This window comes from Bos indicus, chromosome 4, assembly GCF_029378745.1.
Source record: "Bos indicus isolate NIAB-ARS_2022 breed Sahiwal x Tharparkar chromosome 4, NIAB-ARS_B.indTharparkar_mat_pri_1.0, whole genome shotgun sequence".
NCBI classification, from domain to species: Eukaryota; Metazoa; Chordata; class Mammalia; order Artiodactyla; family Bovidae; genus Bos; species Bos indicus.
The window spans coordinates 10,255,883-10,280,711 of record NC_091763.1 but is presented as its reverse complement, the minus strand read 5'-3'; the positions used below and the strand labels follow the sequence as shown (position 1 = coordinate 10,280,711).

The following is a 24,829-nucleotide window of genomic DNA, read 5'->3' as shown; positions in this document are numbered from 1 at the left end:
AGTTCTGCACATTTTGTCCTCAACAACTACACTGCAGTTGCTCTTTTCCTAGCTGCCCACTTACATATTCCCTTGAGCCTGTTTTGCCATCCTGACTTCCAGAAAACCAACCCGTTTTCTGTTACCCAAGCTCATGGAACAGTTTGGAGCCACAGACAATTCTACATATAAGTATGGGTGTTTGATTTAAAAGGTCACAGTATTTTAAATGATTAAGTCATAGCCATTTTAAGAAATGGCACAATTTCTTTATTTTGATTTATACTCAGCCATTATATATGCTATGTATAATGCGCTAATGTTAGAAGCATTATTTTTCACACTTAGGCATAGTAAGTTGAAAGAGCTTTACCTTTGTGAAATGGTTTTGGTTTTTAAAACCTTTTTGTTGTGCATCATAAAGAGGAGCACTGTTGCTTAATGATTATGAGCACAGAGTCATGATCAAGTGTTTTGCAAGGAGTTTTTAAGATGCACTTCATAAGTATTACCATTATAATTGAAATAAAGAATGGAGCTATTTAGAGTGTACTTAAGCAGACTGGGCATAGAGTTTATCAAAAGCTTGAAAGTTAAGCTTTACATACTTAACTTATTACATACTCAGTATGTAATAGCTTTACATACTTAACCTTATTACATACTCAGTAATAGCTCGTGTAATTGTGCCATAACTTGTCCATGATTGACATGGACTCTTAGCATATGAATGTACTATTTTATATTCCTCTGCAAAGTAAGCAGTAAGATAGGATGATACATACTTTGAAGATGCAGTTTCACAGTAGACATTAAATATATGCTAGAAAATTTAAAGGCTGTAAAACAGTAAATGTTGTGTTTAGATTATTTAAAACTACAGTGGAAAATTGCCGCTATACTAAGTCCTCTGCATACGAACCTTCAAGTTGCATCTCAAAGATGCAAACACGCTTTCGCATGTATAGCCACGTAAGTTATCCGCCTGTCTGGCGCATGTTGTCGTGTGTGTGCATCCTCTTCAAGTGGTTGTGCTTTTGTGTACTGTACAGTAGAATGCAGTCGCACGGTGTGTTTACGGCAAGTCCTGAGTGTCCAGAAGCAAGCATAAAAGTGGTGGTGATGTAGCTGTTACTACTGTACTCTTGGAGGTAATGTGCTATAATATTAAAAAATGTTTTCTTGGCACTTCCCTGGTGATCCAGTGGTTGGGAATCTGCTCTCTAGTACAGGGGATGTGGGTCTGATCCCTGGTCCGGGAACTAGGATCCCACCTGCCATGGGGCAACTGAGCCTGCGCACCACGACTAGAGAGCCTGTAACTAAGACCCAGTTTTCATGGCACAGCACAATCTGATTGAGAAATGGTTCATTGTTGCACAAAAGGCGACACTTCAGAATGACAGCCGTTTTGATTCGTGGGCAGCTCATGAAGTACTGACTTGCCGAGCTTTTTCATCTTTACAGTTCACTTCAAATGCCAAATATAGAATGGTTGCAACTATAGAATGGTTGCTGTTGAGTTCTTAGGCAACTTCTCATGTAATTGTAAGAGGATCAGCTTCGATGATTGCTCTCAGATGGTCATTGCAAACTTCCAATGACTGGCCACTGTGCTCCTCATCTTCAAGGCTCTTCTTGTTTCCTTTGCAAAACTTCTTGAACTACCACTGCTTTGTACATTTCAATAGCAGTTCTTGGGCCAAATGCATTGTTGGTATTGGGAGTTGTCTCCACTCGTTTACGGCCCATTTTAAACTCTAACAGGAAAATCCGCTCAAATTTGCTTTTTGTCTAACATCATTTCCATAGTCCAAAGTAAGTATAAAATAAACAAGTAATAAGTCATTAGCAAAAAGCCGTAAAGTGAGAAATGTGCATTAAAATTATGTATAACATGACCACATTTATTATGACTGTATTCCAATGTCAAATGGCGAATTTCAACAATGGAAAAACTGCAGTTACATTTGCACCAAGCTGGTATTTCATTTGGGGAATATAGTGTATTTGATGAATCTCAGGTTGATGGCTCTTTGGGTATTTTCAGTTTTTCCTCTTTTGGTGATATAGTTTTAACATCCGTGTATATATTTATAACTTTGAAAATAAAGTTTTTACAGTTTCAAACTTAAAATGGTTTATCATTAAGTACTGCTAAAATTATGACATGATACCTAAGAAGTAAGAAGGTGAAAGATACTATACTCCTGGTTTAAAGTGATGATCTTAGTTTGTACATTACACTTTTGATTGTTAAGATGGTCAGTGTCATTGGTTGGGCCAACAACTGCTCTGTTGTGGCCTTTGTTGGTTGTCATTTCCACATAAACTGATTAAAAATCTCAGTAGAGACAGTTGAATGACATTTGAGGGCATAACATTTGATATTAAAAATATGACTTTTATGCCTCAGTCTTCAACATTGCATTGACAGCCACATGTAGCCCCCATCCTGTAAATGTCTCTGACCTTAGGAACTCTAGCTGTAAGAAAATTATATTAAAGGTTTAACTGTTTTCATCTCAAGTAATTAGGCAGTATCCAGTTGAATGGAAATAATTCTCGGTATGTGTTGTTTATAATGGTTGTGTATTGTTTACTCTGCCAGAGAAATCTAGACGTATGTAACTTACATTTGTTATGAAGGTGGAAATTTTGTCATTTTTAAAGATTTTAAGTAAAATGCAATAGATGAAAGTCCCTTTTCACTTTTTTGTGGAATGTTAAGTACTAAGTTTCAGGCCTTAAAATCTTTGTGATAGTCATTTTCAACCAAAGTTCTTTTTATTTAAAGAGTAGAAAATGGAGAAGGAAATGGCAGCTCACTCCAGCGTTCTTGCCTGGGAAATCCCATGGACAGAAGAGCCTGGCGGGCTACAGTCCATGGGGTTGTAAAGAGTCAGACATGACTTAGCAACTAAAGGACAGCAACAAGGATTTGGCAGTTTCTGTTATGAGTGCTGTAAGAAGCTAAATAGTTAAAAGCATAATTTGTGATAAAATAAAAAGTGAAAGAGTTTTTTAATAAATGTTTGTTGACTTGAATTAAGTTGGAAAACTTAATCATAGGATCAAGAAATTGAGACTGAATTAAAGACTAGATTTTGTATCTGTTCTAAAGTGAATTCTAATAAAACAGTGTCTGCTAGACACTGTCATTAACAAATATTTTGCTTTATTTTGTCTCAGAATGTTTTTGGGCAAAGTGTATAAAAATATGTATTTCTGCTCTAGTAAGTGTAGTTTACAGAGCATAATATCATCATAATTTTGTGGGTTTTTATTGTACAGAAATATATATAACATAAAGTTCACCTTTTTAACCATTTTTAAGGGTATAGTTCATTAGGTACATTGACGGTGTTATACAGCTATCACCACTGTCCATTTCCAGAAGTTTTTCATTATCTCAAACAAGAAGCTTTGTACCCATTCCACCACTCTCAGCCCCTGGTAAACTCCCTTTTTTGTCTCTGAGTTCACTTATTCTAGGTACCCCAAGTAAGTTGAATCATATAATATTTGTCCTTTGGTGTCTGCTTTATTTCACTTAGTATGCTTCCAAGGTTCATCTGTGTTGTAGCATGTATCAGAATTTCACTCTTTTCTGAGGCTGAATAATATTCCATTGTATGTACTGAATTGGCCAAAATGCTCATCTGGATTTTCCTGTAAGATGGTATGGAAAAACCCCCACAAACTTTTTGACCAACCCAATACGTGGTACATTTCGCTTATCCGTTCATCCATGGGTGGATGTGTGGACTGTTCCCACCTTTTGGCTGTTGTGAATAGTGCTGCTGTGAACATGGGTATACGTGTATCTGTTTGAGCCCCTCCTTTCAGTTCTTGGATCCTGAATCATATGGTAATTCTGTGTTTAACTTTTTGAGGAATCGTCAAACTTTTCCAAAACAGCCGCACCATTTTTTATTCTCACCTGCAGTGCTTAACGGTTCCGATTTCTTCACATCCTGGACGGCACTTTTTATTTTCTGTTTTTGACAGTAGCCATTCAACTGGTGTGAGATGGTGTCTCGTTGTTTTGATTTGCATTTCCCTCATGACTAAAAACTCCAGGAGATAAGGGAAGACAGAGGAGCTTGGCACGCGTGGTTTCAGGGAGTCGACAACAATGACAAGTAACAGCGAGCATGTTTTCATGTGCATACTGGACATTTGTTTGTCTTCTTTGAAGAAATGTCTAAAGTCCTTTGCACATTTTTGAATGAGGTTTTGGGGTTTTTTGTTGTTGAGTTGTAGGACTTATTCATTCTGCATATTAAACCTTGTCAGATATATGATTTGCAAATATTTTCTTCCATTCTGTGGATTGTCTTTTCAGTCTTTTGATAGTATTCTTTGATGCACAAATGTTTTTAATTTTGCTGAACTCTTGTTTATTTTTTCTTTTGGTGCCTTGCATAATTTAATTTTTGATAGTTAACAATCTGTGTATAAAATTGCTATCAGGATGACACAGTATTTCCTGAGATAAAAGATAAAGTAGAATAAACAATGAACTTAGTGTTAGGTCTTCCATCTTTGAAACCAAGTTTCTTCATTTACCATTGAGGATAGTATTATTACCCTTAGAGCTTTATTGGGCTTTTGGAGAAAGTACTACAAAGCCACCTCAGAGTAAAAGAAGAGGTATCAATATTATTTTCATCAAATTTCTGGTGAAGATAACATTTTATGTGAAATAGTGGTATTACTTATCTCCCAAACCTCTGAGGCTTAATGTTGTGCAGTTGCTAAGTTGTGTCCAACTCTTTGCGACCCCATGAATTACAGCGCCCCAGGCTTCCCTGTCCTTTACTATCTCCCTGGCTTGCTTAAACTCATGTCCATTGAGTCAGTCATCCAGCCATCTCATCCTCAGTTGCCCCCTTCTCCTCTTGCCCTCAGTCTTTCCCAGAATCAGGGTCTTTTCTAATGAGTCAGTTCTTCACATCAGGTGGCCAAAATATTGGAGCTTCAGTTTCAGCACCAGTCCTTCCAATGAATATTCAGGACTGATTTCCTTTAGGATGGACTGATTGGATCCCCTTGCAGTCTAAGGGACCCTCAGGAGTCTTCTCCAACACCACAGTTCAAAAGCATCAATTCTTCGGCCCTCATCCTTCTTTATAGTCCAACTCTCACATCCATACGTGACTACTGGAAAAACCACAGCTTTGACTATATGGACTTTTGTGGGCAAAGTGATACCTCTGCTTTCTAATACACCATCTAGACTGGTCATAGCTGTTTTTCAAAGGAACAAGCATCTTTTTAATTTCATGGCTGCAGTCACCATCCACATTCATTTTGGAGACCAAGAAAATGAAATTTGTCACCAATGTTTGCATATTTCCTCCATCCATTTGCCATGAAGTGATGGGACCAGATGCCATGATCTTCATTTTCTGAATGTTGAGTTTTAAGACAGCTTTTTCTCTCTCCTCTTTCACCTTCATCAAGAGGCTCTTTAGTTCTTCTTTGCTTTCTGCTGTAAGGGTGGTGTCATTTGCATATCTGAGGTTACTGATATTTCTCCCAGCAGTCTTGATTCCATCCTGTGCTTCATCCAGCCCAGCGTTTCTCATGATATACTCTACATATAAGTTAAATAAGCAGGGTGACAGTATGCAGCCTTGACATTTTCCTTTCCCAATTTTGAACCAGTTGATTGTTCCATGTCCAGTTCTAACCGTTGCTTCTTGACCTGCATACAGGTTTCCCAGGAGGCAGGTAAAATCATCTGGTATTCCCATCTCTTTAAGAATTTTCCACGGTTTGTGGAATCTACACTTTGACTGTGACCTACACAGTCAAAGCCTTTAGCATAGTCAGTGAAGCAGAAGTAGATGTTTTTCTGGAATTCTCTAGTTTTTTCTGTGATCCAGCAGATGTTGGCAATTTGATGTCCTATTCCTGTGCTTTTTCTAAATCCAGCTTGTACATCTGGAAGTTCTCGGGTCCACTGTTGACGCCTTGCTTGACAGATTTTGAGCATTATTTTGCTAGCGTGTGAAATGAGTGCAACTGTGTGGGAGGTTGAACTCAGTTCTTTGGCATAGTTTGACCTAGTATGCGTTTATAGTAAAGATTGCTTTATGAGTAAGAAAATGATTATTTTAATGGAGTTAATTTTTGTTTTTTTTTCCTCAAGGCCTATATGAACCCAATAGCAATGGCCAGATCAAGGGGTCCAATCCAGTCTTCAGGTCCAACGATCCAAGATTATTTGAATCGACCAAGGCCTACCTGGTATTTGTGAAACAATTTACCTATATAAATATATATAAGGTTTTCATAAATGTTTTAAAGGTCATTTTACAGCTTCTACTGATTGCCAAGCAGTTGCTGGATGCATCATTGTTTGAAGTAGTATTTAATATGTGCTTACTTTTGAACGTATAAAGCACATGCATGAATGTAAAGCAAGCATTTAGGAACCCACCACCTAGTACAGCTAAAGCTGAAGCACTGCCAGAGAATCTTGCATACCAAAAATATCCCTGGCTCCTAAAAGAGACCTTAACCTTGCAGTATTCCAAGCTATTTAAAATGGTAGGTTTGAATAATTTAACCTTTGAGGTGTAACCGTAAGTGTTGAGAAAGAAAATGTTAGGCCTTGTTTCTGGTTTTACCTGCTGGCTTTACAATGTGTTAGGATTTCCCATTGTCTAAGTTGTGTGTTAAAGTTTGTTGTTTTGCATATCGTTGAGTGGCTCTGATCTTTGCTAAATAAAGCGTTGTAGCTCTAACATTATTATTTTTCAATATGTCTTATTATTAAATACCCATACTCCTGAAGTGACATAAGAGAAGATTCAGAGCTGTTAGCTTTTTATTCCTTCTAAGGGCCCCTGAGAGCTGGGCAGCTAGAGTTGAAACTTGTGCTTACACACCACAAGGAATCCTTAAATAGGAAGTAAGCTGTGTCTGCCCTTTCCTCAGTGCCGTTGTTTATTGTTGCAGCATACAGGGAAATAAATTATTGCAAAACAAAGTGTATTTTATCTTTAAGATTGGGGAGAAGGGATGAGTACTTTTTTTTTTGAGAAGGGAAAGGGGAAGTGCCTGAGCTAGTGCATTACATATGTGGTCAGCCATTGCCAAGACAACCCTCAGGTTGGGTAATTGCTAGAAGGATTCACAGATAGTTGTGCTCATGGGCAAGATTTATCATAGTGGGAGGATACCAGGCACAGTCAGCAGAGGAGAAAGGCGCGTGGGGAGAAGTCCAGGGGAGATTGGGGCAGCTTCTAGCACTGCTTCTGCAGAGTCATACAGGATGCTGCCTTTAATTCCCCCAGCAATGAGTTGCGATAACACGTGTGAGATGTGGCCAGCTAGTGTGATTCAGTATGTCCAGCTTTTTTATTGGAGATTGATCAGCCTCTGCCTATCAGCTGCCAAAATTTCAGACTTCCAGAAGGAATGCAGATGTTCATATAAACTATCGTGTGTGTATAGATAGGCATAGTGAGCACTCTTATCAGGGCACGGTGCCAAGATCTAAGTTCTCAGATACCAGCCAGGGCCACTCTTTCTTGTAAGCAGGTACATTATAAAGTGGGTGACTTAGTAGTAGACTATAGTAGTTCAGTCATACAGGCCTTAACTCACCCTAACACTGCAACTGCCAGCTTTGTGACCTTCCCTAAGCTGCAGCCTCTTTCTCTCCCATATAATGGGAGTAATAAAGCTACCTTTTCTCACGGGATTGTTGTGAGGATGAAAGGAAGATGTATTTAAAACAGTACCTGTTGGGAGCATGTGCGCTCACTTGCTGAGTCATTCCAACTCCCTGTGACCCCGTGGACTGTAGCCCACCAGGCTCCTCTGTCCATGGGAGTCTCCATGCAGGAATACTGCAGTGGCTTACCATTTCCTCCAGGGCATCTTCCCAACCCAGGGATTGAACCTGTTTATATAAACTTATAGATATATAAATTTAAATAAATATAAATTTATATAAAATATTAGTTCTTATAAACCCATGTTCTGGTGAGGAATGATTATGTTATCTAATAGGATTTATTATGATAATTAATATACAGGGACATGAGCAAAGAAATTTTAAATGTAGCAACACTGGAGCTGGAATGGAGGCTTATTAGGATATTTAAAAATTATGAAATTTTTGTTGTTTGTCAGCAGCCATCTCTAATTTGAATTGCTTGAAAATTTATTGTACACTCTATTTTTTAAGGGAAGAACTGAAAGAACAACTAGAAAAGAAAAAGAAAGGCTCCAAGGCATTGGCTGAATTTGAAGAAAAAATGAATGAGGTTTGTAAATTGTGCCTTTAGAAAAAGAGACTAATCTTTTTTTTTTTTTTTTTAATAAAAAATGAGATAATTTTTAATAAGCCAAGAGTTTGGGCCTAGCTCTTTAAGGGGGCTCTGTATTTTAGAAGTGTTTTTGTTACATTGAATATGGTTTGTATTTAAATATTTGATGTCTTTAAAAAAGAGAAAAAACATCTTACTGTAATTTAAATCATCTTAAGTCTTCTAAATGTTAGGTTCTTCCCTTCTCTCCCCTAGTCCCCAGGCCCCCATCTTACCCTGAGATTTCCACAATGATGTTTGCTTGTTTTGATTACAAATCTACATGTAGTATTTCAGCCACAGTATAGATTAATTGAACTTTTATTGTCTGGAAAGAGAATTTAACCACCTTTCTTAAAAAGAAAAAACTTCTCAGTTTCAGTAATAACAACCTACTCCTCCTTTCAGTATACAGTGTGGAATTTCCACTTCATAATATCCTCTTGGAAAAGAGCTCGGTAGAGGCTCCTTTGGTGACAGGGAAGAGGATTCTTAAACCTGCAGCATCTTTTGACTGTAATTAGAGGCTGAGATGGAAGCCAGATAGTAGAGGATGGAAGGAAGGAAGTAGTTGTCTGTACATTTCAGTATAAAAGGAGAAGGGGGCAACAGGATGAGATGGTTGGATGGCATCACTGATTCAATGGACGTGAGTTTGAGCAAACTCAGGGAGATAATAAAGGACAGGGGAGCCTGGCGTGCTGCAGTTCATGGGTTCGCAAAGAGTCGGTCACAACTTAGCGACTGAACAACAAAGGACAACAACATTTAGATATATTAGGAGGGGAGAGACGACTTCTGATGTGTTTACAATTTTTCTGCAGAACTGGAAGAAAGAACTAGAAAAACACAGGGAGAAATTGTTAAGTGGAAGTGAGAGCTCATCCAAAAAAAGACAGGTAGTGCCATTTTTATTTTATTGCTACTCTTAGTCTCAGAGTTGGGTTTACATAATACTGCTGTGTACTGCTGTTAATAGGTCCACTGGAAAACACTACCTTATTTAGATTTGTACTTGTATTTGTTTGCTTTTAGAGAAAGAAAAAAGAAAAGAAGAAATCTGGTAGGGTGAGCAAAAGTTTTCCATTTTTCTAAATGTTATAATCAAGAGCCTACAGAACAAAAAGTAGGAGTAATTGGTACAACCTGTATGCTAACTCTAGCTAAGTCAGAGTCTGGAGGTCCTTTGGTAGTTATGGGTGGGTTTGTTCTGTTAATGATAATAAAAGGAAGATGCTGACTTCGTGACTCCTTCACCACAATTAAAGAGGGAAAATTGACCACATCTTTTGTTACTTTGGGGGGATGGGGGGCAGGGGGTGAAATTTGACATTTAATATTTAAGTCATATGGCATCCGTTTCTCAGAAACTAGATTGATCTCATTAAGTATTTGAGAGACTTAGTAAAAGAAAAGTTCCTGCATCTCACAAGCTTTAATTGTTTTGTGCTTGGTCAAGTATTCATCTTCTTCTTCATCAAGCTCTGATTCTTCCAGCAGTTCTTCAGATTCTGAAGATGAGGTAATGTTTGCTGTCGTGATGAAATATGAAATACATGAAATAGCATCTCTGATATCTTTCATAACAAGGGGAAACCTATTATGAAGAATCTGTTGGAAATGTTTACTTCCAAGTTTTGATTGATTATCTCTGAGAGCACTGACATGAATAAATAACTAGATACTTAAATATTGGTAAATGTATTTTTTAGATTCCTAAATTTGTCTTGTTCATTTAAGAATGTTAGTAGAAGAAATGGATTTAAAAATCAGAAAGTCCATTTTAGCTAAGAATTACATGTGACTCAAATCACTTAACGTTTTTTAATTTTTAAAAAAGTGATGTATATTTTAAATATTTTTAAATAAAACATTTACAAGCTGATATTTTCATTAAGTTTTGTTCATTGATGAAGTTTTTATGTCAATTAAATGCAATGAATATATGCAACAAAACAAAGCAAATTATTTATGTTTCATGTAGGATAAGAGACAAGGAAAAAGGAAAAAGAAAAAGAAGAGTCGTTCACATAAATCTTCTGAAAGTTCCATGTCAGAAACTGAATCAGACAATAAGGTAAAACTGTTTAAATGAGCAATGTTTTGTATAGCAGACATTTAATTAGATTTTTCTTTTAGTTCTTAAATAGTTCTCTCTTAAATAGAACTATCTTAAATAGTTCTCAGTGTTGAAATGATACTGTTTTTTGTACTTAGATGCTCTGTGCCACTTAATTGATGCACTTAATATTGTCCATAGGGCATTTAATTGTTCTCTAAATGCTCTGACATACAAGTCTCCATGTCTCAAAATTTTCATGGTAACTTTATGATAAACATGGCTGACATTGTTTTTCCCATCTTCATAAACCATTTATAGTGCAGATAAAAAGCATCTTGCTTCAGTTCATACAAATAGTATTAGAATTGGAAGTTGAATCTGTCTTCTGATATCTGATCCAGTGTCCTTTTTATGGTACTATACCTCATCTGTCCTGTACTATCCAGAATTATCAGGTACAGTTAACTCTCAAACATTAGTGGTCATAAGAAATACATGCAGGTTGTAGTAAAAATGTAGATTTCTGGGCCCCATCTCCACAGTCTGATTTAGTGAGGCTGATTAGGATCAGAAGTCTACATTTTTAACAAATAGTCTCTGTGATTCTGACATGGTGTTTTACAGTTTGACAAGCACTGTCCTGGGGATCAAGGAGAACAAAACCACTAAATGGTTTTATAGCGGATATCTACTTCACCTACTGAGCTTTCTTCTGATAAAATTCCTGGTGTCTAGAAAGTACTCAGTAAATGGTAGTTTTGTTCTTAAAGCAGAAGAGCCAGTTTAATGATACTGATAGCTAACGTTTATTGGATGCCTGCTATGTATTAGGCCTAGTTCTAAGCACTTGACTTTTAACTCAGTCCTCTCAGCAACTCTATGAAGTAGATACTTGTTTATCCCATTTGATGGATAATGAAGGCTCAGAGAGGTTAATAGCTAGCTCAGAGGGTTTCAAAAGTAGAAATTCTTGCCTGGAAGTAAATTTCTTTCAATCATAATCACCTTTTTGATATTTTTGTTCATTATGGTATAATGCTCTATCTTTCACATGTAAAATTAATATACATATATGTTTGTTTAGGATAGTTTAAAAAAGAAAAAGAAGTCAAAAGATGCAACTGAGAAAGAAAAGGTAATGTATATTTTATGTTGCCTTTTTTATATTTATATATATATATATTTAATATTATTTATTCATTTTTAACTGCGCTGGGTCTTCACTGGTTTGTGTGGATTTTCTCTAGTTGCAGCGAGTGGAAGCTACTCTTTGTTGCACTGCATGGACTTCTCATTGCCGTTGCTTCACTTGTTATAGGCTCTCAGGCATGCGGGCTTCAGGAGTTGTGGTGCACAGGATCAGTAATTATAGTACATGGGCTTAGTTGCTCTGTGGCATGTGGAATGTTCCCGGACCAGGGATTGAACCCATGTCCCTCGCACTGACAGGTGTATTCTTCCCACTGAGCCACCAGGGAAATCCCTACATTGTTTTAATTTAAGATTCTTCATTTCCTTTAAGAATTGTTTCAAGCAATCAACAATAAAGCATTCCCTTTTTAACTTAAGAGATTTCTTTTGCTTATTGGGTTCATTATTGAAAGGAAAAGATCAGAAGAGTATTCCTGCAGAGAATTTGTGTAGATGTAATGTATTATCTCAAAATTGAAATAATGAAGTTTTAAACATTCCATTTGTTTCCTCACTTCACTTTAAAGAAGGTCCTTTTAATGAAAGAACATGGATTTCTCTTTCAAATTGAGTATACCATAGATAATTTTAAAAATGTTTTTTCTACTGTAAGTAGATGTTTTGTCTTCATTTATAGCTTATCTATGCTTAATACTAAATTTATGCCTAAGTTTCTAATTTATAATTTCTAGTCTTTTTGATTCCCTGGAGAGGAAATGGCAACCCACTCCGGTGTTCTTACCTGGGAAATCCCATAGACAGAGGAGGCTGGCAGGCTACAGTCCATGGTGTCACAAAGAGTCGAACACAACTTAGCAACTGAGCACATATGCAGTCTTTCTGATTATTAAAAATAAAAGCCTAAAGAAAGCATTACTAATAAAAGAAAACTAAATACCAGTGTCACCAAGTTTTATTCAGTCTTTTTATATCATTCCAATGGACATGAAGTTGGGCAAATTCTGGGAGATGGCAAGGGACAGGGAGGCCTGGTGTGCTGCAGTTCATGGGGTTGCAAAGAGTCAGACACAACTTAGTGACTGAACAACAACAAAAATTGAGATGAAATTCACGTAATATGCTATGAACCATCTTTAAATTATAATTTGGTGATACTTTGTTTATGTACAATGCTGGGCATTGATCTGCTCTTTAGTTTCAAGACTTTTTCATAATTACATTAAAAATACCCATACTCATTAAGTACTCAATTTCTTTCTCTCTCCTCATCCTGTGTTAGCCTCCAGTCTGCTTATGTCTCTATGAATTTATGTGTTCTGGCTATATCATATAAAAGCAGTTATACTGTATATGACCTTTTGTGACTGGCTTCTTTCCCTTAGTCTATAATGTTTTCTTTTGGGTATATATGGAGAAGAGGTTTCTTTCTTTCTTTTTTTTTTTTCCCAGTTTGCAAATAAATACACTAAAAAAGAAACCATATTGACAAAGTTGGTTTCGTTAATTCCAAGGATTCAAGCATTTAAAATTTATTAATATAACTCACCATATTAACTGGAGAAGGCATTGGCACCCCACTCCAGTACTCTTGCCTGGAGAATCCCATGGACGGAGGACCTGGTAGGCTGCAGTCCATGGGGTCGCTAAGAGTCGTTCACGACTGAGCGACTTCTCTTTCACTTTTCGCTTTCATGCATTGGAGAAGGAAATGGCAACCCACTCCAGTGTTCTTGCCTGGAGAATCCCAGGGACGGGGAAGCCTGGTGGGCTGCTGTCTGTGGGGTTGCACAGAGTTGGACACGACTGAAGTGACTTAGCAGCAGCAGCCATATTAACTGCTCAAAGGAAGGAAACTGTGATTATTTTCATAGTTCCAATAGGGTGTGATATAATTTCAACAGAAATTCCTGATTTTCAAAACCATTACAAAATAATAAGCGGTTATTTTCCTGTGTTTAAAAAAAATGTAAAACTGAAAACTGGCAGTTTACAAACATGAAATAACTAATAAAACATCTGCAGTATGATTTTGAAGTACTTCAAAATATGCAAAATAAAGAGCAGTACATACACATATAATAAATAACATATACGTACCCAGCAGAATTAACAAATGGTTTAAATTTTGTCATGTCTTGTTTTATTGGCAGAAGTCTCTGTCACATTCTCCTTCACTATAGGCAGCTGTTTTTGAAATTACTGTGTATCCTTCCCATCCACCTTTATATAAGTGTGTGTTCACACATATTTTCAAAGTGGTATCATTGTGTTTTCTTCTGAAACTTCCTTTTTTTCACACAACATTGCTGTTGACATTTATCCTTCTTGATACTCTCAAGTTTGTTTCTTCTGCTTCTAATATTCCATTATTTTAATGCACCACAATTTGTATTTCCATTCTTCTTTCACAATTTTGAGGATTGTGGGAAAGGGAGACAATCATTTGGATGAAGGCTACTTTGGTTTTTGATTTAGTCTTTATTGTTAGATAAAGATTTTGCCCTCACATACCCTTTACTCTGTTTCAACTTTAATAGCAAAAACCTATATGACTGCCCTCCAGAAGGAGATGGGTTAAGTAGATTGTGGGATATACTCTAAGTGATACGTATTTTCAATGTATATCAAAAGTGGCCACAAATGATGGTGTATTTGGCATGGAAAGATACTGTTGGGTGAGAAGAGTGGGTTACATAAACAGGTATTTATGTATAGGCATACATACACACATAGATGTTTTCCAAAATCCCTGTTGTGGGATTTGGGTGCATTTTCTTATAATGAATTATTTCTACCAAAATAATAAAGCTGTTTACAGAAACAAATCACATGTAATCTAACGTGTATCATCACTTTTAGTTTATTTTCTTGTTTACATCTTCAAAATTGGGTTCATGCTATAGAAAAAATGGTCATTTTTTTCTGTGTAAGATTAGGTGGTAAGCATTTTTTCCTTAATGTGGTTTTGTTTTTGTTATGAACTACTTCATACATACAAAGTATATAGAAAATATAAAATGACAACTGGCATATCCAGAATGCAGCTTGAATACATCTTCATGTTTTGTCGTTTTGCTTCAGATGTTTTCAGAGTACTTCTCCCTTCTCCCAGTCTTATTCTCCTTTTCTTCCCCCGAGTTATACATTTTCTCATCATGAAATGCTTAGGGATTAAGTTTGGGTTTTTTGTTTTGTTTTGTTTTTTAATGTGAATTTAACACTTTAAATGCATTAAAATGCAGTGATCTTTTTAGATTCTTTTCTATAGCACTAGGCCTGTCTGATCCAACCCTGGATTGAAACAAAAGAGTTAGAATGCAGAGGACCCAAATCTTATACTATGTTTTCATTAACTCTTTAAGATTCTATCATGTTTAATTAGAGAAAATAAAGAGGATATTACATCTAAGTCGATGTATAGTTACTTCTTTTCAAGTTACTTAATAAAAGTAACTTTTATTGAAATTAGAAACTGATTCCTGATAATTGTCACCAATTTTAGACAGTTCTAAAATGAAAATGGGTAGTTTTTGTGATAATAGGAAAGATTTTTAAGTAGAACTTTGAAACGTAAAATTCTTGCAGCATACTATTACATCTGAGTCAGCATACATGCATTTATTTTTCATAGGACATTAAAGGGCTCAGCAAAAAAAGAAAGATGTATCCAGAAGATAAACCATTATCATCTGAGTCAGAGTCAGAATCAGAGTATACTGAGGAGGTAAGTATATAATTAAATCCATTTTCTTTACCTTAAAATATCTAGTTATTTGACTTAATAAATGTGAATTATTAAAAAATAATTTTTCATAAGTATTTGACTCACTTTTCTAACATGTTAAAGAAATGCCATTTAAGAAGAAATTCTGTATTTTTACAGAAGATAGAAATACAATTTTTATTTTGATAATTATATTCCCACATACCTTTCCAATCTGAGAACTTTTATTTTTACTCTACTAATATTTTCTTTAAATTTTACTACCATTTTGATGACATGAAAAATACTGTATAGTATGTAGCACATTAAAACCCAGCATTCCCTTGTTTTGGTTTTGAGCTGCTCTTTAGGAAGCAGAAAGATTATAAGGTAAAGCAGAAATGTTGACAGGACCTCAGTTTTCCTATCCATAAAATGAGGGACTACGATTAGGTAATCTAGACCATCCTTTTCAGCTATAATATCCATATCTTAGATTTTGTACTCTATTGGAGTTAGAGTCCTTTCTTGGTTCATTTTAGGTTTCTAAGTTATCATCTTTGATGTAGTCCTCTGCTTAGACTTGCATTCCTCATTTGAAAAATAAAACCTGTAGCAATTTTATAGCAATTTATGTAGCAATATTTCACACTGTTCGTTTAATGAAATTTGTAGGTAGTATAGCTTACCTGTACACATTTTTATATTATTGATAGTATCCCTTAAAGAAATAAAAATGAATAGAAAAAATAATATATAATTTTATAAAATTTTATTTCGGTATATAAGTATTTGAGCATAATAACACTAGAAGACTTAAAATATTGAGCTGCAGCAAAATTCAGGCTATAGCAGGCAAATTGACCTACGCCCTTAAAAAGCCATACAATAGCATTGTCGTCGGTGACATTTTCGAAAATGGTAGATAATTCCCAGTAAACCTCCGAATGAAACAAAATACAGTCTTCCCTCCATTTACATGATATCGCTCTTGTGGGACATTTACTATCCTGTCATTCTTCCCTGTCTGCAGGGAGTTGGTTCCAGGACCCCAGTGGATATAAAAATCCACAGGTGTTGTCTCTTACATAAAATGGCATAGTAAATACTTGTGTATAACCTATGCACATCCTCCCATATACTTTTAAGTTATCTGTAGAGTACATATAATACCTGCTGCTGCTGCTAAGTCACTTCATTCGTGTCCGACTCTCTGCGACCCCATAGAGGGCAGCCCACCAGGCTCCCCCGTCCCTGGAATTCTCCAGGCAAGAACACTGGAGTGGGTTGCCATTTCCTTCTCCAGTGCATGAAAGTGAAAAGGGAAAGTGAAGTTGTTCAGTCGTGTCTGACTCTTGGCGACCCCATGGTCTGCAGCCCACCAGGCCCCTCGTCCATGGGATTTTCCAGGCAAGAGTACTGGAGTGGGGTGCCATTGCCTTCTCCGACATATAATTACCTAATACAATGTAAATGCTGTATAAATAGTTGCTGGCATGTGGCCAATTCAAGTTTTGCTTTTTGAAACTTTCTGCCATTTTTTTTCCCCAAAAAAAAAAAAAATTGTTTACTTCTGGCTGTGCTGAATCTTTGTTGCTGGGTGGGCTTTTCTCTCCTTGCAGTGAGCAGAGGATATTCTCTAGTTGCTACATGCAAGCTTCTCACTGCAGCAGCTTCTCCTGTGGAGCATGGGCCCTAGGGTGCGAGGGCTTCAGTAGTTGTGGCACGTGGGCTCAGTAACTGGGGCTCCCGGGCCCTAGAGCATAGGCTCAGGAGATGTAACACATGGGCACAGTTGATCCGCGGCGTGTGGGATCTTCCCCGATGCAGGGATTGAACCCTCATCTCTGGTATTGCAGGTGGATTCTTTACCACTGAGCCACCAGGGAATCCCCTTCCCAAATATTTTTGATCCGTGGTTGATTGAATCCATGGGTGCTGGACCCGTGAATATGGAGGGCCAACTGTATGTTAAAACCCAGTACAAAATACTTGTGTTCATATTTTAATAAACTTGTTCAGTCACTCAGTCATGTCCCACTCTGCGACCCCATGGACTGCAGCACACCAATCTTCCTTCACTATCTCCTGAAGTTTGCTCATGCTCTTGTCCATTGAGTCAATGATGACATCCAACCATTTCATCCTCTGTCATCCCCTTTGCTCCTGCCCTCAATCTTCCCGAGCATCAGGATCTTTTCCAATGAGTCGGCTCTTCACATCAGGTGGCCAAATTCAGCTTCAGCATCAGTCCTTCAATGAATACTCAGGGTTGATTTCCTTGTGGATTGACTAGTTTGATCTTCTTGCTGTCCAAGGAACTCTCAAAAGTCTTCTCCAGCACCACAGTTTGAAAGCATCAATTCTTAGGCGCTCAGCCTTCATTATGGTCCAACTCACATCCATATATATGACTACTGGAAAAACCATAGCTTTGACTATATGGACCTTGTTGGCAAAGTAATGTCTCTGCTTTTTAACACGCTGTCTAGGTGTGTCGTTGCTTTCCTTCCGAGGGGCAAGCATCTTTTAATCTTGTGGTTGCGGTCACCATTTTTCCCCATGTATTTGCCATGAAGTAATGAGACTGGAGGCCATGGCTTTAGTTCTTTGAATGGTGAGTTTTAAGCCAGCTTTTTCACTCTCTTCTTTCACTGTCATCAAGAGGCTCTTTAGTTCCTCTTTGCTTTTTGCCATTAGGGTGGTGTTACCTGCACATGAGGTTATTGATACTTCTCTCAGCAATATTGATTTCAGCTTGTGATTCATCCAGCCTGGCATTTCAAGCATGATGTACTCTGCATATAAGTTAAATAAATAGGGTGACAGTGTACATACACTCTTAACGTACTCCTTTCCCAATTTTGAACCAGTTCGTTGTTCGATGTTCGGTTCTAACCGTTGCTTCTTGACCTGCATACAGGTTTCTCAGCAATACCAGGTCTGGTATTGCTGTCTCTTAGAATTTTGCAGTTTGCTGTGATCTGCACAGTCAAAGGCTTTAGTGTAGTCAATGAAGCAGAAGCAGATTTTTTTCTGGAATTCCCTTTCTTTTTCTGTGTTCCGGTGGATGTTGGCAATTTGATATGTGGTTCCTCTGCCTTTTCTAAATCCAGCTTGTCTATCTGGAAGTTCTCTGCTCACATACTACTGAAGCCTAGCTTGAAGGATTTTGAGCATAACCCTACTAGCATGTGAAATAAGCACAATTTTGCGGTAGTTTGAGCATTCTTTGGCATTGCCCTCTTTGGGATTGGAATGAAAACTGACCTTTTCCAGTCCCAAAGCCGCTGCTGAGTTTTCCAAATTTGTTGGCATATTGAGTGCAGAACTTAAACAGCAATATCTTTTAGGATTTTTTACTTTTTATAATTGGGTCCATTATATGAATGTCAAGCAGGCTATTATAAATTTATGTCAGGGCTATCCTATTGCATGACAGCCCGCCCCTGTATTAACCTGGCCCTCCCCACTCAGTCATTGTGATGACAAGAATACCACCAGAAACAATATTTTTATTTTCCAAGTGTTTTCATGAGAGAACTTCCACCCCTGTTGAAAGCTAATAGTCTCTCATGTTTATTTGTTCTATTCCTTTAGTCTGTTTTAGTTTGTTTGTTCTATTGTTAGTTACCTTTCATATATTTGACATATAGTAACCTAGCAGATAAACCAAACAATTCAACATTTTGGCAATTTCTGCCCTTCAGTATTATAATATGTTGTATTAATTATGTATTTCTTAATATAAAATGTTATACTTGGATTTAACATTAATACACATCAGCTTTAGCACCTTGAATATAATGTAAATCCAGTGTATCACACTTTAAAATATTTAAATAAAACATTATTGGGTTAATAATTGTTACTTAAAAAGATTTTAATTGGTTCATTGATACCAAGTATACTATATACATTTTTTTATACATGTATATACACATATAAAGCTACTATTTATTACCAACACCATAGGTAAGAAAAACACCTACCATATTCCAGCCCGCTGCCTTGAGGGTGGTTTTTACCTACATTTCACCAAGAGGCTACAATGAGAGTAATACATAGCAGAAGTAGGATTCAGAGCTTAGTCTGTTTTCTTTCAGCTCAAATTTTTTATCTGCTGTACCTCTACTGCTGTTTTTAGGTGCTGAAAGAGTGGCTCAGTGGTAAAGAATCTGTCTGCAATGCTGGAGACCCAGGTTCAATTCCTGGGTTAGGAAGATCCCCTGGAGAAGGGAATGGCAACCCACTCCAGTATTCTTGCTTGGAGAATCCCATGGACAGAGGTGCCTGGTGAACTACAGTCCATGGGGTCGCAAAGAATCAAACACGACTGAGCGACTAACCCTTTCACTTTCCTTGAAAGGTTTTTCATTGAATCCTCCCTGTGATTTAACATAGGTTTAAGGAACAACAAAGCAACTTAAAATGTTATTTCATTGTCAAAAAAATGTTTTTTACATAAAAATTCTAAAAATGCAAGTTATATTAGTGAATGAAAAAAAAATGCCTTGGGTATAAGTTACATATTTAACTTTTCTCCACAAAAATTGTAATTCTGTAGGTACGAGCAAAAAAGAAGAAAAGCAGTGAAGAACGAGAAAAAACAACAGCAAGTATCACTTATGTTTTTACGTGATAACAGTATAGCTGTTTTGTTTAATATAAACCTCATGATAAAGCGTGATTGCATTTACTAGAACTAAATATTAATTGAGAAAGGTGTGGTGTTCAGCAGCTTCACTTAATGAGTTGGAGAAAGTTAAATTCGCTTAGAATAAAAGGAAGCATATCCTGGTAGCATTTCAGTATTTCACTGTTAAAACTGTAAGCTTAAACTTTTGTTTGACTTCCTTAAACGAATGATACTAGGAAACATGAAACTAAAGTATGGTGATTCCCTCCATCTTCTAGAGTAGTTATTCCCAGAGCTACCAAACCTGATACTAACAGAAAAAAGCTCCTGAAGCACAAGCTTCAGTGCAAAATAAGCAGGAATGTGACATCATAAATGATTCATAAATAAAGATAACTCTTGTCATTTCTAAAGCCAGCTCTACTGCTGTGCAGGTTGAGAAGGTGGAAGAAGAGAATAAGGAAAACAGACTTGGTATCCAGTGAGAAGCAAACCAGCCTAGAGAAAGTGTATAACAAATTACCAAAGAGAAATGGAGGTCATACCACCAGACTAATTTAGGAGCACTCACATAAGTATGGGCTGTGGCCTTTGAAGGCATTTTCTTAGGGAGAAGTAAAAGAAACATGAACAGCATCATTTGTAGGTTTGAAAGTAACTACCCTCTCCTCAAAATGTCTTTAGCTCTTAAAATGAAAGTCCTCTGGAAAGAAGGTTCACCTGATAATGTATGATTCATAACGTTTTATATGCTCCGAGATCAAGGAAACATTTAAGAGACTTTTTTCCTGAGTGGGAAAATAATTTGGGTAAAGACTGCTTTCATCTTTGGTTAGATTATTAAGACATAAAGTTAATTAATTTGGGATAATTGTAATTTGTATTGCATACTTCACTGTTTGATACATTTAGTTCCATGTATTTATTAAGCTTCTCTATGCAGGCACGGTTCTGTCTTGGTATAGCTGTTATAATGAAGTTCAAGATAGATAAGAGGGTGATAAATGAGAGGCTGAGGGAGGGAAGGCCTCTTTAAGAAGTAAAAATTCAGCTGAAATCTGATTCACAAAAAAGAGCCAACCAGTAGATGAAAGGAAGACTGTCCAAGACAAAGAGAAGAGCTCAGGACCTGTGGTGGGAGTGAGCTTGGTACACTGGAAGAAATGAAAAAAAGTAGGCTTGGCTCCTCCATGCAAGACAAAGAGGAAGAGTGCGCGGTGAGGTTGGAAAGGAAGCCGAGGCCCTGAGACAGAGCACACCGGGCTTTTATCAAAGCAAACAGGTGGCCTGAGTCAACCTCACCTTTGTAAAATGGAGGCGATGAGTAGACATAAACGAGAAATGCTGGTATCTGTATTGCAGTGGTAGTGGTGGAGATGGCCCGGCCTGGTAGATTTGAGGTATGTTTTGGGCTTAGGTGGTAGGACTTGCTTGGTGCCTCAGGGGTGGAGAGTGGAGTTAAAAGAGTAGAGTCAAAGAAGCTTAGATTGTTTGGCTTAACTAAAATGACGAATTAATTAGTGGTGCCATTTACTAAAATGGTTGAGAAAGAATCTTGAGAGAAAAATTAGGCATTTTTAATGGTAGTTTTAAATATGTGTGGTAGAGCTATTAATGAGGCGCTTGCAGTCTTCAGAGCCTAGGACTGGATATAAAGATTGGTTTGTAAGTGGTATTTAAAGCCTGTGACTGGGAAAGCATGTGGAAAAGAAGGAAGCCCACAAAGGTTGAGCAGAGGAGGAACCAGCAAAGGAACTGAGGTCTTTGTGATAGAAGAAAAGCAGCAATGAGGTGTCCTGGAAGCCAAGAAGAAAAGTGTTTTTAGGAACAGAGTGGCCAACAGTCCTTTTATGAAAAAGTAATCTGTACCCAAAACTTACCTTCAGAAGTCCAAATACAAGATTTGGACTCTGTAACAGTCCTTGTATACTTGGACTTGTAATGAGAAGAACAATGGAAGTTGTTTTAAGAGCCACAAAGTAGGTAAAAGGCCTTATTGGGAGCAAGGGGTGGAAAGTTCTCCTAGATTAGGAGATGGACTGGAAGCTTTGCTTTTGCCACCTCTGTGTGCTTCTTCCCTTTTTACTTTCTTCTCCTGAATATCAACACTAGTGTATTACTTGATACCCCATTTCCACATACCTGTTTCTAAAAGGTCTGCCTTTCTCTTTTACATCAGAAAGTCAGGGTGTAGCAAAGTTTTAGCCTCCTTTGTCTAGTCACAATATGACTACTTTTACAATGGCCTTTTCCTCTAAAAATCAAGTGCTAAATAGACTTTGCAACTTTGCATCAGTATTTTGTACCAGTTAGTTGTTAAGTTAATGAAGTAGTCCTACCAGCCTAAGCAGTACATAATATCTGTTCCTTTTTACTTAAAAATAGGTTTAGTGTATTTTTCCTTTGAATGCTACCATTTTACAATTGTTTTACTGCGATGTGACATTTCCTTTGCAGTAACTATAATTATTACAGCTTTAAAAATTAGATAACAGAAAGTATAGCAGTTGATACCATAATTCAATTGAATTTATTTCCTATAGGAAATGTTGTTAGAAGCTACATTAATGTGCTACTGACATAGAGTTTTTCCTTATCCTTTGAAAATTGACAAGTACTTTCTTTCCTCTCAATACAGTATTATTGAGACTTTTTGAGAAATGTTTTGAGTAACTTACTTGTTTGTGTGGATTGTTTGAAATGACTGCGTAGTAACTTAGTATCATAGTGAAGTTGTTTTTAATTTGCAGGTTTTCATGTAGCTATATCTAACACGGAACTATCTTTTCAGGAAAAAACAAAAAAGAAAAAGAAGCATAAGAAACACAGTAAGAAGAAGAAAAAGAAGGCTGCTAGTTCAAGTCCTGACTCACCATAACATTAAGAAGAAGCAGGATTCACTTATAAAGAAAGTGCAATGTCTAAGGAAATTTCAACTGTGAAAATTATGACATATTTACTAAAATGCATGAATTATCTTGTTTTTAAATTATTCCTGGACTGTCAGTAGCCACTCAGATGCCACTGTGTGAAGGGCCATAACTGTTGCCTGCTGCTTGAACATCTGTTTTTTTCCCTCTTCCAGTAACTCTGGGAGGTAATACACTGCAGTCATACTAGTGGTTTAAGATATTTGGGAATAAAGTTAATATTTTGACTAGAAATATCTAATGATAAATCAACAAAAACTGAATCTGTTACACATCATTAAGATGTAATCAGAGATGACCAGATGACTCTAGTTAACCTTTTTTGAAGTAGGGATTACGTTGATATTTCAAAATCCTTACTCTTGTAGATAAGTGTATTTTAAATTTTTCCCCTTTTTATTTACCTGGGGAAGGAGCTTTTAGGGGTGGGGGGTGGTTTGCTATCACTTTAGCTAGCAGAATAGCGTGCCTTTATCCTCACACATCTTATTTTTGTGGACACAGGAGCCATGCTTCATGGGGAGGTCAGAGCCAGGTATGGCAGTCTTGCCCTTTACTGAGCTTAGTCACATCCTTGGACTCTGTCCCATGCTACTTTGAGTGAACCAGAGAAATAGCCTTTTGCAGCATGAGAATGCCCCAAAAGCTCTGGGATTTACCTCCACTTCGATAATACTGAATGTTTTTTAGCATTAGAATGTGTTATAACATTTGAACTAATTTTGACTACACTTTGGCTTTGAAAAGAAATCATTTCAGATAGACACTGGTACTTTTTGAACTTGATAGCTAAAGATTCTAAAATGCATGTTTTATACTGTTAAGTTTTCACCAGTCAGGAAAATTTTATGTAACCAGTGATAGTTCTTTTATTTTTTGTATGAATTTTGTTTAGGCTGTAATGTTTAGCTTTTTATTAACTTCTTATTCTTGCTATCTTAAATTCCTTACTGTGTTTAACAGCATACTTGCCAAGCTATTTAGCATGTAAAAAGCAGGTTTTTGATTTTTTTTTTTTTAACAGCTTCATATTGAAGCTGAGACTTACCATTAATAAGTTGAGTGGCAGGCCTGGTATGCTGTGTCTTGTTACATAAAACTCTTGCCAGAATCTTAGTAAATATAACGTTTTAAAAGTTTGTCTTTGTATATTCACAACAGATTATGACAAGTTAAATTTAAGTGAGAATTACATTATTGCTTTTCCTGTGTCACATTTTACTAAGATTTTGTGCCTCATATCTCCTGCTGAACTGTTTACTAGTAATGTTAAAGAGAATTGAAAATCATTTTCACTTTACATTTTTATATAATCAGGTAACATGAAATATAATTTGATGTACAATTTTGCCTGTTACAGAGGGTGTGCTAATTATAGTGGCATATGCACAAAACATTTTGGCATGACAAGAAGCTGAATAAATAGCTATTTTACTTAAAAATAGCTGTGTTCTTATCAGCTCCCTTTGAGTCACAAGTTATAAACATTAAGAAACACTATTAAGTATGAAGTGGTAGATGGATAAGACATATCCCCAGATTTTTAGCAAATTTCCCTAAATTTTATGCTTGAATTTTCATAATCTTTCCTTTTTAAAGAAATCTACAAGGTTTAAGTACACAGCAAGTTGGGGAGACATTTTTTATCCTAAAAGAAGTTTCTCAGAATTGTTCATGGAGTGCTAAAGGATAGGACAAATGTATCAAGTTACTTGTTGATCAGATTTGCTTTGAACATAAAAGTATACCTTTACAGACTGGTCCAGTATAGGATGATTACGTACCACTAAAAGCAGCAGTTCATTTTATTAGACTGGAGGAGAAGGTGATTTGGCAAAAATTGTATTCTTTCCAAGTTGTGCTGACTGTCTAGGAAACTACTTTTTCATTGGTCTTCTTGTGGTAGCCTTAACAGTCTTCTAAAAGGTATACAAGAAAATTTGAACAGGTGATATTATGTGCAAGTTAATAATATCTCTTTCTACCTCCACCAAACTCATTTTTCTTAAATAATTATATACTAATTTTATAAAC

General features: G+C 36.6%; 1 protein-coding gene across 9 annotated transcripts in view; it reads left to right on the top strand.

Annotated features, from left to right (window-relative positions):
* FAM133B (family with sequence similarity 133 member B) overlaps positions 1–24,237 on the top strand; it is a 29,010-nt gene extending 4,773 nt beyond the window's left edge. The window contains exons 2-12 of one of the 9 annotated variants that reach the window (XR_011566162.1): positions 6,140–6,237; positions 8,189–8,267; positions 9,134–9,208; positions 9,345–9,377; positions 9,769–9,831; positions 10,294–10,386; positions 11,456–11,506; positions 15,155–15,247; positions 19,794–19,841; positions 20,550–20,674; positions 22,657–24,237. Coding sequence is in view for 7 of the 9 variants with exons in the window: in XM_070787480.1 (XP_070643581.1) it covers positions 6,140–6,237; positions 8,189–8,267; positions 9,134–9,208; positions 9,345–9,377; positions 9,769–9,831; positions 10,294–10,386; positions 11,456–11,506; positions 15,155–15,247; positions 19,794–19,841; positions 22,657–22,743 (720 nt within the window). In the remaining 2 variants the exon portion in view is untranslated. The other 8 variants (XR_011566161.1, XM_070787480.1, XM_070787482.1 and 5 more) reach the window with 8 other exon arrangements.
* The last annotated feature ends 592 nt before the right edge of the window (positions 24,238–24,829 follow it).